Here is a 12,105-nt window from a genome sequence, read left to right as displayed (position 1 = left end):
CTTAAAATGTCGGATGAAATTTCGTCTAGCAACGAGGGATCGGCCAGTAGCCCCCTTCCGGAGGCGTGGTTAGAGCCAATACGGCAAAACGCTCACACCTCGTTATCATCGACTGGGGACTTCGCTAGTACCTCTCCCCGTCAAAGGGTTCGGAAACGGGTTGACGGTGAGTATCCTTGAGACCCGAGAGTGCTGGAACCTGAAGCTCATCCAGCCTTTGCCGCAGGCGTCTTCGTGCAATTCCTCATCGATTATGCCGCAAATAACCCAGAATGCCCGCCCCTGTTCAAGGCATACCTAGAGGATGTGGTTCTGAAACCGATAGCGGGCGACGAAGAACGCAGGCTCTGGGTTGAATACCAACTGAGAACCCCGGAGCTTAAGGAATATCACCTTGACACGACATTTACCAGTGAGCTGGAAAAGTACACAGTGTATGATGACGTGTATGAGAGGAGAAGTACAGAGGCCGTGGTGCCTTGTGCTACAATCCCAGAGCGCTATCGGTCAAAGACAGGGACCAGACCGTCCCTTGACGGCGATCTTGAAGACGTTATTGAACCGCTCAAAAAGATGGGCGCGGGCGATGATGAGAATAAGGAGGGGGAGGGGGGGGGAAACGAGATGATGAGCCGAATGCTCGACAGACTGCACTCCCTCGAAGCTGATCATACTCCAGAGGGGGACAGTAGCAGTAACATAGACGCTCGTGGACTGGAAAAACTTTTGCGCCAACTGCGGTCCATCCCATTCGTCTCCGCTCCTGACGCCCTTCCCAACGGAGGCCGCGCGAGGGACCGGACCGGACCCGACTGGAACGTCGCCTCTTGGTATAAAGGCACACGCCAACCCCCCTTGGCCGCCCGTCTCGAGAATGTCATCATATTTCTCGCCGACGAGGACGTGAACCACTGCATCAACTGGAGGACAAAGTTCGCAGAAGTGGTGTCATATCTAGAATGGCTTACGCATGACGATGAGGATCACCAGCTGGAGGTAGCTGGGCCAGAGACGCGCGCCATGTTCAACGATGCCGTCGCCAAAGCCAAGGCTCATGCGCTGTTTGAGAAACACCGATACAACCCCACGCCATTAGAAGTTACCAAACCGCCCCGTGAGCCCCTCAGTTCGACACGGCTGAACTGGATGACAGAGACACACAACTGGCCTCTTCCGTCCCGCAACCCGGCCCCGAATCGAACTACCCTCCTCCCAAGGGCAACTCCTCCGCGCCCCCTGAGCCCAGTGAATAGGACGATCGCCAACAATCCCGATAATTTTCGAACCTACTGGATCTTTGTTGAGGAAGAAAAGAACTGGTGGCAGCCAGTTGCTGACGTCTCCGAGGATACTATTCCTTCAGGTGCCGTCGGCGACGAGCAAGACAACCTCGCTTATATCGAATCCCACGCCTTTGAGACTTTCTCCGGAGAGAACATCGGCTGGATTCGCCGCGATCCAACAACAGGCATAACTCTCCTCCCCGACGATACCTTAGTGGTTCCAGGAGACGCCAAGGGTTGGGCTAGAGAACGCGGCGCCCGTCGGGCAGGCCTTCAGCAGATGCTACGCGCGTACCATCCCACCAGCGCATACGCTTCACTCAGTCACTTCGGGTGCGGGATTGTCCTGCCGATTGATGCTGCCAAACTGCGTGGGATATGCCAGAGCGCCGATGGCCCTCAGTGGACGCCTGTTTCGATGGAGAGATCGCAGTTGCCCGAGACGTCAGGGGACCCTATGGCGTCCACAATTTATCTCCACAGCTCCTTTAGCAACATCAGCAAGGATCGGGAGCGGGCTAGGTTGTTGTGGGAAGCTCATAGAGAACCCAATCAAGGCTTCGTGAAGACGCTGCCAAAGAACCTGGCCTATGGCGGGCCGTTTGTGTGGCGCGGGCTCAACTCGGAAGAACAAGTTACCCAGGACTTGCAGCGCCAGTGCTACGCGACGCTGCGGACGCTAAAGGAGGCGTACCGTCGTATGCCACGTCCGGTGCTGGAAGCGGCGTTTAAGCTGGCTGACAAAGCCACGAAGGCAGTGTATGACAAGGGCCAGGCGCCCGATGGGCTGAAGTTTGCGCCAGAGGAATGGGCACCATATGGCTCGGGGACGTTTCCGAGGTATATCGACGCCGAGGAGATGCAGTGGCTCAGGTTCTTGGCGGGCGAGTGCATCAACAGCAAGACGTGGAATGGCCGTTTCGTGCCGGACACCCCTAAGGACAAGTACAAGCTGTTTCTCATCTTTGCTAGGCGAGTGCAGAAGCTGCTGAGCGACAGAAACCCAAAGGGATTGTTTAGCCGACATGATGCTAAGGTCACCGTCGAGGAGTTGCTGAAGGTCATTAATGCCGGTAAAGACAACAGTGCCGTAATCAAGTGCGAATTCCAACCATACGACGCTTGCAGCTGGCTCGACAGGATGGATAAGAGTGGCCATATCAGGTAAGACTGTCCGATAAGTAGCTACTAGCCACAAGCCAGGAGCGCTGACCCATCCTCAGATTTCGCCTGGATCCGGCATGCTACGGCGTCATCCAGCGGCCGCTAACGGAGTACTTCCCGGAGCATCGCGTCATCTGGCCAACAGGGAAGGACTTCCGTACACGTCCTAACTACTTGAGCTGTGTCGCCGACTGGAGCGCGGTCGTCTCCCTCGGTACCCCCGACATTAGCAGAGGCAGCAACATCTGGAACTTCTTCGCGTCTCTCGGCTTCCGCCTCGGCTACACCATCCACAAGATCGAGCAAACTAGCGCAAAACGAACCAAGCCCTTCGCACCGCTATCAAACGTGTACCTCAAGGCAGCCATTCGTAACTGGGAAGATACATACCTCCCTCAAGCGAAGCAATACCCGACGGATACAGCGCTCACCAAAATTCGCACTACGATCATCAACGAGCTTTCCGAGAACAACGTCATGCTCGCCCCGGTGCGAGAGCACGTCTACCTCGACCGCAACGACGAAGCCCGAACCGCCCTCGTGTGGGACCACAACTGGGACTGGGCATCCCCGGCCGCTCGGGGGCAGGCCCAAGACCGCGAACGGGGGCTGCATCGACGACGACAACGACGGCAATTCTGGTCCGTCAACCGCTGGCCGCTCGGCTGGGGCCACTTGTCTGCGCAAACCGAGAGCTCCGTCAGGAACGACGACAACCTGGACCCGGCCATGACATACGACCCCTTCACTCTGGACCCGACGGACAAGCGGTACATGCGTCCCAAGCTGAAGCCGTACCGCGAGGAGAAGGTCATCTTCCGCCCGGGACCGGCCATCTACCCCGTGGGGGACACAAAGCTGCAGCGGGAGGCGGTTGAGGAGCGGATTACGGACATGGTCCACAGGGGTGAGCACTCACAACTCTCAAGACATGTTTTTTCCAACCCCAAGCAAGCGATACTAACCAAGTTGAATCAGCTGCCCGTATAGATCGGCACTATAGACAACGCACGTGGTCCGACACCCTGGCCACGCTCAACCCTTTCGGGCGCTCTGCCTCGAGGTCAGGGGATCACGAGGACGAGGACAGCAAGCTGCCCTCTGCCAATCTCAAAGCGACGTTAAAGAGCTGGGACCCCCAGGCCGAGTGGGAGCGCCTCCAAGCTGTCCGACGGAAGCGGAAGGCCGAAGACATGGACATGGAGGGCTCGCCCCAGGAATATTGGGAGGAAGAGGTTCAGAGCGTAGATGTGGCCATGACTGGGATGAAGGACTAGGCGGAGCAATAGGATGCGTTGTGCACTGGTTAGGTAACAAGGGTCTCCATTTTTGGCTAACATAGGGAAATCTGTAGTGAAATGAAGTTGCTTTGACCAGACCACTCCCGAGTAGCAACTGGAAACAAAACCGGTCCGCTTGCCACCTGATACGCTAGCACGCTAACCTGTTAACAGACGCCCCAACCGCAGATGCTCTAAGTGGGTTGCCCTCGCTTCGAGATGCCTCGAAATGGTGGTTCGTCTACTTCATTTCCACCAAGATCAAATGTCAAAGAGAGTATAATCGCTGATACGCCGTGCCCAACACAAGATAATGCACCAGTAATCGCCCATCCTGTCCTAGCTATGCATAGTAGTAGTAGTAGTATTCATTTCCACCGCTTAGTCGCGCCACGGCCCTTCATTCCAAATCCCCCTCAAACCTAGGCTTGGGAGTCGCCGGCGTATTCGGAGGGAGGCGGTTCCCAAAAGTATGCCAGCAGTTTGGCGCCTGCAAAATATACCTATTGACATACAACCGTTAGTTGAACCACTCTTGAACCGGCCTTTATCACAGCAGAGCCACATACCTCGCCATCGCCTCTCTAAACCGGCTCTTATACTCCTTCGGACTCGTCACGGTCGGCCTGTTTCTCCCGCCGCCCGCAAACCCGCGATTCTTGATCCAGCTCTCGAGCTGCTTGTCCCACGTATACGTGCGGATGCAATCGATGATCCCCACGACGAGCTCCTTCTTGACCTCGTCGACGGCCACCATCAGCGAGTAGTCCATGACGTCCTGCCTCGCCAAGAAGAGCGTATCGTTGAACACCGACGCCCGCAGCAGCCGTTTCGAGTGTTCCCGCGCGAAAAGTGGCGACTCGTATATGTATTCGACCATGTTCTCGTCTAGGAGCACCTCGTTCTGCTCCCCGGTCGACTGGATCCGCCGGTTACGCATCGAGCCCTTGAGGTCAAACGTGCGGCTCGGCGAGCGGTCGTAAAACAGGTTCTCCATGACCAAGAGGTCAAGCTTGATCTCAGTGTTGGTGAGCGGGTTCTTGATGATGATGCGGAAGAATCCCAGCATCTTGGCAATGACCGAAGGCAGGTCGTGGAAGAGCGCTTCGGCCATGATGTTGAAGTAGTCAGGCGCAAACCTGAGGAACGAGGTCGTCTCGCTGAGCGAGAGCGACTTCAGCACAAGCCGGTCGTCTAGCGTCTTGAGGAAGACGGATTTTGTCTTGCCGCCCTTGGAATCCCACTTCAAGCACCTAGAGAGCGATTCGACGACGCGGTCGGCCACGCCGCACTTGCGCCGGAGGGCGTCGAACTGCTCGGCAAAGAATATCTTGCACATCATGCGCGCTGAGCCCTCGGTGAACTGGTACTTAACGTGGGTCCCAGTCGACCGAAGAAGGCTTTTTTCAAGCTCCTCTTCGTCAAACGCCGCCACCCCTGGATCCGATCCCGGCGGACCTTTCATCTCCAGACCGCCATCGCCGCTGTCGTCGGTGTCTCGCTGGTTTGACATTTTCCACCTCTGCCGGATTTCCGCGAGTTTCGACTTGTAGTCCTCAGAACTCAGCGCAAAAGCCACGAGCGAGCTGGGCTCGTCCTCTCTGACAATTACGTCCGAGTCGAAAAATATGTGATCAGTTGCGTTGATGGGATATTCCAGTTGAGGCCACCCACTGGCAGAGCGTTCGGCCCAGAAGTTGGTCAGCATAGTCATGAGGCTCTTCTTCTGATGCCTTGGCAGCTCTTCCGGAATCTCTTCGCTCGGTTCCAGGGATTCGGCGATTTCCTTGACGCCGGGTAAGATGTCGTCGAGGGTAAGAGCAGAGTTATCGACATCACTGCCTGCACCCTCATCGTCAGAAGCAACCCGGCTCTCGAGCCGGCTATCCCCCGTCTCCGCTTCAGTAGCAGCCTCGTCGGGTTGCGAAGCCTGCGAGTGGGGCTCTTGCGGTGAGCCCGATTCTGTCTCTGAAGGCCTGGCCTGCGAACCGTCCGTTGCGACCTCCGACGTATGGGGCTTCTCATTCGTCTGCTTGTCGCTCTGTTCCTTGTCTAGAAGGTGGTCCTCATCCAACTGGCCTGGCTCTTCCACGGCCTGATTGACATCTTTGTAGACCTCTACTATGGTCTTCGTGGAAGAACGCGGCAGAAAAGCTCGTGTGTGGTGCATCTTGGCGGCACGCTGCTTGCGATCCTTCAACCTTTCCTTTTCAAATTCCCGGCTCAGCTGCTCAAAGTGGCGCGCGAGGGTCGAGACCTTAGATTCCCTCTTGTGGACGTATCGCGGGATGCCAGAAGATCCGGTCTTACGATGATTCTTCAGGGCTCCCAGACCAATGCGATCGGTGAACTTCTTGTCTGCTTTCAGTGTGCTATCCGCAAGTGCTTTCTGCGTTTCGGCTGCTGCCGCGTCCTGAGCCTTCTGTTCCTTGAGAAGCTTGCCGATGGCCAACTGTCTTGGCAATGTTCCAGTCGGCTGAGATATCGCACGGATCATTGGAGGCGACACAGCCGCCCCAGCCCGGCGGGTAAGAGCACGATCCAAGTTAGGCCGTGGGGTATCCGGGATATTCTCGCCGCCAGAGGTCAGGCTAGCAGCGTCGCTCAATGTGGCCCGCTGTTCCCGACGCAGTTTCTCCACCTGTTCTGTCAATGACGGTCTGGCCGGGACAGGAACAGGTATCGCGCTAATCTGGCCGACGAACACCGACGCCGTGGAAGCGGTCGCCGGCACCGGCCCAACCGACTGGTCACTGTGGGGCTTGGTTGCCTCTAGCCCGACGTCTACAGCTGGGAGCATGCTCTTTGCCAGGTTCACCGAGCTTGGGGTCGCAAGGTCGAGGGGCTCTACTCTTTCTAGGATCTCTTCGGCCTCATCTACCGCCCCATCGTTCATTGCGGGAGCAGGCTCCACGATTGGCGAATGGGGTGTCTCTTGTGGTTGACTGGCATCAGTCTCCAGAGTCTGGGATTCTGAATTCTGCGACGGCTTCTCGTCGGCCTCAGAGACACCAGGGGAGGTTGTCGCTGGCGTGGTTTTCTCCTCCGGCTCTGACGCGATAGATGTGGTCCCGTCGGTGCTCGGCAGAGACTCTTTGGACTCGTGGTCTGTAAACATCTTCTTCAGTTGGATGATGGTAAGCTGACGAACATCCTTGTCGGAGAGAAAGTCGGCTTCAAACGCGGCAAAGGCGGCGTCCCAATCCGTCACCTTTTGGAGCATTTCGCGGATGACGGCGTTGAGTGGGATGATCTCGTAATACTTGGAGTTCATGTAGGCCTCTTGAAGGCTACGGATCAGCTCCGGTTGGTCCTCCTGAGCCTTTTTGGTGAGCCTCTCGACTTCAGCTCTGCATGCCTCGGCTTTTTCGGGGAGCACGCTGTCGATCCTGATGCTCTTGAGCCGAGCCCTGACCGAATTCATGAAACGATTCCAGCGCTCCTCAATCTTGGCGAAGATGTCATTTTTGAGCTTCAGGTCGTGTTCAACCTTCCACGTGATCCTCGGCCTCGGCACAATGACCTCGTAGAGATCAATAGGGTCGTAGTGCACTCTAACAACGATGTCGCGGTACAAATAGTAAAAGAACCGGATGTGATCTTTTTGGTGATCGTGCGGGCAACCGGTCTGAGGGTGCAGTCGGAGGCCTTGGCTCCAGAATGACAGCTCGAGGTACTTGCCGAACGAGTACTTCCAGGTGCTCACCGACATAGGCATGAGTCCAAGATGTTTCTTGCAATGCTTGCAGTAATTCCACATGCAGATGCCGGTAGCATCCTTGTCGGCGAGGTTCTCTTGGGGCTTCTCCGGGAAGTTCTCGGGCCATGCTGGCGATGTCTCTAGGATGACTGTGATGCGGGCGCTGTCGTGGACATACGTGCGGTGATGCTCATACATCTTCCGGTCACAGCCATTCGAGTGGCATACCAGCTCGGCACTCTCGCAGATGTCTTCTATGTATTGTCCCAGAGTACAGTCTTGGTCCATATTTCCATGCACGTCGGGATGTTCGTTGTAGAATTCGATGGCAACAAGTCCAGGCTCGGCGCATGGTATTTTGGTGGCTGTGCAAGTGACAGAGTACAGGACCACGATGTTTTGGTGAGAGTAGGGATCAAAGAGATCAAGGCTACCCTGGATGTAGTTCTCCCATTGCCTCGCTTGCGTTTGGTAGTTGTGTAGAGCTTTATCGTACTCGGCGTCGTGGACGGCATGGAGAACTTCCATGATCTGCCGGGGAGCTTTCTGGCCGATTTCGTGCACCATCTCGGGCTTGATCAGTTGAAAACGCTGTGACTTGAGCTTCTCGCTCTCGTTAGGATCCTCTACAATTTCCTGGTCGCGGAGACGCCGTAGGTACACCAGACGTCTCTCCTGCTCCCGGGCCTTCATGAGCAGATAAGGCTGCGTAAACTTGACAAATGGTGACGAAGACAAAATCCGCGTCTCGTACTTTGCAACCATATCGCTGTAGAAGGTTGGCATGGGGATATCTTCGGGTACGTGGACGTTAGAATGCGACGCCTGAAGGGATATCAACCTCTGCGCCGGCTCAGGAGTTGGTTCAACAGCCGGCTCAACAGATGTCTCAGTGGTGGACTCATTGGCCTGCTCAGTGGGAGGCTCGGTTGCGGGCTCGCTGGCCTGCGCAGTCAAGAGCGCAGCGGCGCCCCCAGTGGCGGGTTCAGGAACCGGCTCAATAGGGGGCTGTTCTGAGCCGGTAGTAGGGCTATCGCTGACCTGTAAAGGTTTCACGCTATCTGTGCTTTGGCGCGTTATAACGATTGCAGGACGAGTGTTGGCGGGGTCCGGCACGCCGCCGGGCGACAACAGGAGGCTATCATCCGTGGGCAGTCTGGACGATAAAGTCGATGGGGCTATGGATTCGACCTCGGGAGGGATCTGGACGAATTCGTCACGCATGAGACAAGACTCCAGCTTCAGGTTGTAGACGACGTAGACCATAAATTCGGCGATGCGCTTCATGCGCGACAGTATCTCGGTCGAGGCGCCGCGCAAGGCGATGGTGCAGCCGCGATCTTTTGGGCAGCCGGAGATGAAAATGTACGTCTTCTTCTTCTTGCCCTTAATTTCGTTGTTCACGAACGTCTTGATTTCGAAGCTCTCACACGTGCCCACCCGAGCGCCGAGGCTGAGCATGTCCATTGACGAGATAACCGGCATGTTCACGATCCGCGAGACGGCTTCGATGACAGACGGTTTGACATTATAGGCCACAGCAACGTTTGCGTCTGAGAGGTACTGCAGCGCCACTCCAGCCACACTTTTCTCGACCAGCAACACATTGGGCTCCAGGCTGAGAATCCGGTTGACAACCATTCTCAAGTACTCCTTTTCCTGCTCGATGACCGGCTGCAAACTCATAAAATGCTGCTCCGGATGGCGCTGGTACTCAATTGGAAACGTGATAATGACGATTCTCGGATTGCGAATCTTGCGTGGCATGCTTTTGAGAGCGAGGTTCTTGGTGAAGGCAACCCCGTGGACATAGGCACTATCGCCTGGCTTCCCGCCGGGGATTTTTTTCAGTTTCACCCAGTGCCGGATGTCCATGTCGTCGCCGTTGCGAATGTCAGGGTCAACATCGTCGGCACATTTGTCGAGGATGGGAATCAAGGCCCTCTCCCAGCTTGCCGGGTTGGGAACATCGGCGTCTTCTAGCAACTGCCGGAACAGCTTCTTCACGTGCTGCATACTCACGGGGTTCAACCCCTCCTCGGTCGACTTTCCTTTGCGTATCGAGTCGCTCCGCTTCAGCCCCGGGGCGTCAATGCCGCTGTCGAATATTGACAGAGTGTCGGCCGAGGCCGAGGCTCCTTTGAGGATGGCAGATTTCGGCCGTGGAGAGCGCAGGTGGTGCATATTGATACTCGCGATGCTGAGATTTCTCCTCCTTCCCGGTCGTGCGTGGATGGGCAGGCCCTGAAGCCCGCTACCATCGTCGAGGCCACGGCTTGTGTAGCTGAACCCACTGACGCTCTTGTCGCCTTGGCGGAATCGATGCTTTCTCCCTGCACTCAAGTACGTGCCGAAACTTGACCGGTCCGGCTCGAGGCTAGCTGGCTGGAACTCGCCACTGTTCATTGTGGCAGCAATGCTGCCCATCTGCTCATCGGCGCTCGATTCGTCAGACATGTAAGGCGCCAGCTCTGGGTCAATGATGTTGTCGTCATGGAAGGCATTGACATTGGGCTTCTTCCCCAATTCATCGCCGGCCGGCGTGCGGAACGGAGCCCTGTCGTCGGTAGGTGTCTTGAACCTGGTCAGAAAATTGTGCTTGGAATGGTGTCGATGATGGCCCGAGGACTGCGGCCGGCCAGCCGCGAGCGATTTGAGCGATCGTGACGAGCCCGGCCGGCTGAGCTGCGGCATGTCGATCTCCAAGACGGCTGAATGCCGGTTGCTGTCTCCAACTCTCCGCGTCGCAGGAATCGCCATCATCGGGGTAGTCGCGGTCCTTGTGTTATCTACTTGCTCAGCCCGCTCCGATACGCTCATATTGTCGTCGGCTCGCTGCTTCGTAGGGGCAGGAACGGGCTTGAGCTGACTGGTCCGGAAGATTGCCGGGAGGAATGATTCGTCGGCCGAATCGTCCGAGCCGCTGTCGTAACGACGGTTGATAACATTCAGGCATGTCTTGCACACGCGCAACGTCCCTGGGACACCGAACTTTTGACCCGAGATGTTGGAGGTGCATTTGGAATCGAAAATGCAGCCGCACGTCCGGCAGTGGTGCTTACGCCGGAAGGCCGTGAAGGGTATGCCACAGAGGAAGCACTCCTTGCACGTCTCGTCGGCCATCCAGAACTTCTTGCTCAGTACCTGCTTCCGCATCCGCTCCAGCCTCGCGTTGACCATTTCGGGCGCGCCCTCGTTGGCGGTTGTTCCTGGGATTCTCGTGCCGCCGGACTGCAGCCTCTGCGGCTGCTCTGTGTGTGTGAAGGACTCATGGTACACTGAGCTATGGGCAGAGGTGCTTACGGGACTTGCTTCGGCGGTGCCTGGCTCCATCGAAGAGGATCTCGAATGGCTGTTGACTCTGGTATACGCAATCCGATCGATCACCGCGGGCTTCCGCATGACCTCGGCAGGATGAAGTCGTGACGAAGAAGAGGAAGACGCACGCGCTTCAGCCGAGGCCTGGACTGGGCTTCGCGGAGTATCGGTGCTCCCATCCATGCTGGGAGCGTCCTCCCTCCTTGCCCGACCCGGCAGCGCGAACCGATCACCGGCGGCAACGTTGTCTAAGCTGACATTTCCCGAATGGTTCGGGCTCGACGTTGCGTCAGTTGCTTTGCTTATGCTCCTGCGCCCCTGGCTGCGACCGGGACGATCTTCTACCCGAGTCGTCACTCCCCTCGCTGCATCCATATCCATGAGACCTTGCACCGTGACGGGGGCGATCGAGGGGTTTGCCGTAGTAGGTGCCGCCGCCTTTGCGATCTTTGGAAGATTCTGAACGCTAGGCGTCGGAGTTTTCGGGGTAGACACGGTTGTAACCGAAGATACCTTGGAAGACTGCAAGCCATACGACTGAGACTCGGCGGTCGCAGCCCCAGAAGACGAGAGTCCAGACGTCTGGGCGTCCGAGGACAGGCCTGAATCGAACGTCGAGCTTGTGGCGCCGCTCTCGCCCCTCGGGAGAGGTGAAGCGGACGCCTTGGGGCCGCTGGCTGCCGTGGTAGAGCTCTTCCTGGACGCGGCATCCTGGTTGTCAGCATCATCTGCCTCCTGAACAGAGCTCTTGCCCACTCCGCTGACGGCCTCCTTGAAGCGACTATACAAGCCACTTAGCCCTTGTTGGACCAGGTCGCCCGCCGTCCCTTTGCTCTCGGACGTGGGTAGTGAACCCGGTGGCGGGCCGAAGTCGTTGAAGGTGGTAAGGGCGTCGGACTGACTGGCCGATGTGTGGATCTTGTCGAGCGCAAGAGCAAGCTGGTCCTTGTCGACGTGCGACGATGTGGAGAGTGATGTTACAGAACCGCGGCGCGCTCGGGGGGATACGGGTGACGGCGGGACCGATGGGCCTAGTGAAGGCTGTCTGAGACTGCTGAGGGGGTTGGCCATCGCGCCGATCCTTGGCTAGAGCGACCGAGACGGGGGTTTTGCGACACGGCCGGGTCGGCGGAACCAAGCGTCATGCTTCTTCAATGTCGATCGGATCTAGAGATGGTTGGAGGGCTTATCTTGGGCTGGTTTTGAGCGGCAGTTCCGAGACACTGACTTAGCATGGCCTCGGGACTGCTGAGGGGGGGGGGGCCTGGTGATTCCTACTATTTAATAAAGTTGACCAGAAATGGATGGTTGTGGCAATGGGAAAAGTGAAAACACGTTGATAGTATAGCTCAGGCCATCT

General features: G+C 57.0%; 2 protein-coding genes across 2 annotated transcripts; one reads left to right on the top strand and one right to left on the bottom strand.

Moving 5' to 3' along the window:
• Window positions 1-6: 6 nt before the first annotated feature.
• Window positions 7-3,724, top strand: MFIFM68171_00479 (uncharacterized protein; the record flags this gene model as incomplete). Its single annotated transcript, XM_071055901.1, has 4 exons — window positions 7-166; window positions 227-2,447; window positions 2,507-3,354; window positions 3,426-3,724. 4 exons carry the CDS (start codon window positions 7-9, stop codon window positions 3,722-3,724), a joined length of 3,528 nt encoding a protein of 1,175 aa, XP_070912002.1.
• A 403-nt stretch (window positions 3,725-4,127) lies between these two features.
• On the bottom strand, window positions 4,128-11,816 carry MDM12_2 (Mitochondrial distribution and morphology protein 12; the record flags this gene model as incomplete). Its single annotated transcript, XM_071055900.1, has 2 exons — window positions 4,128-4,230; window positions 4,297-11,816. 2 exons carry the CDS (start codon window positions 11,814-11,816, stop codon window positions 4,128-4,130), a joined length of 7,623 nt encoding a protein of 2,540 aa, XP_070912001.1.
• Window positions 11,817-12,105: the final 289 nt, after the last annotated feature.

This window comes from Madurella fahalii, assembly GCF_045866475.1.
Source record: "Madurella fahalii IFM 68171 DNA, scaffold_1, whole genome shotgun sequence".
NCBI classification, from domain to species: domain Eukaryota; kingdom Fungi; phylum Ascomycota; class Sordariomycetes; order Sordariales; genus Madurella; species Madurella fahalii.
Note: the sequence above shows the minus strand (reverse complement) of the source record. Positions and strands in the feature narration are given on the sequence as shown.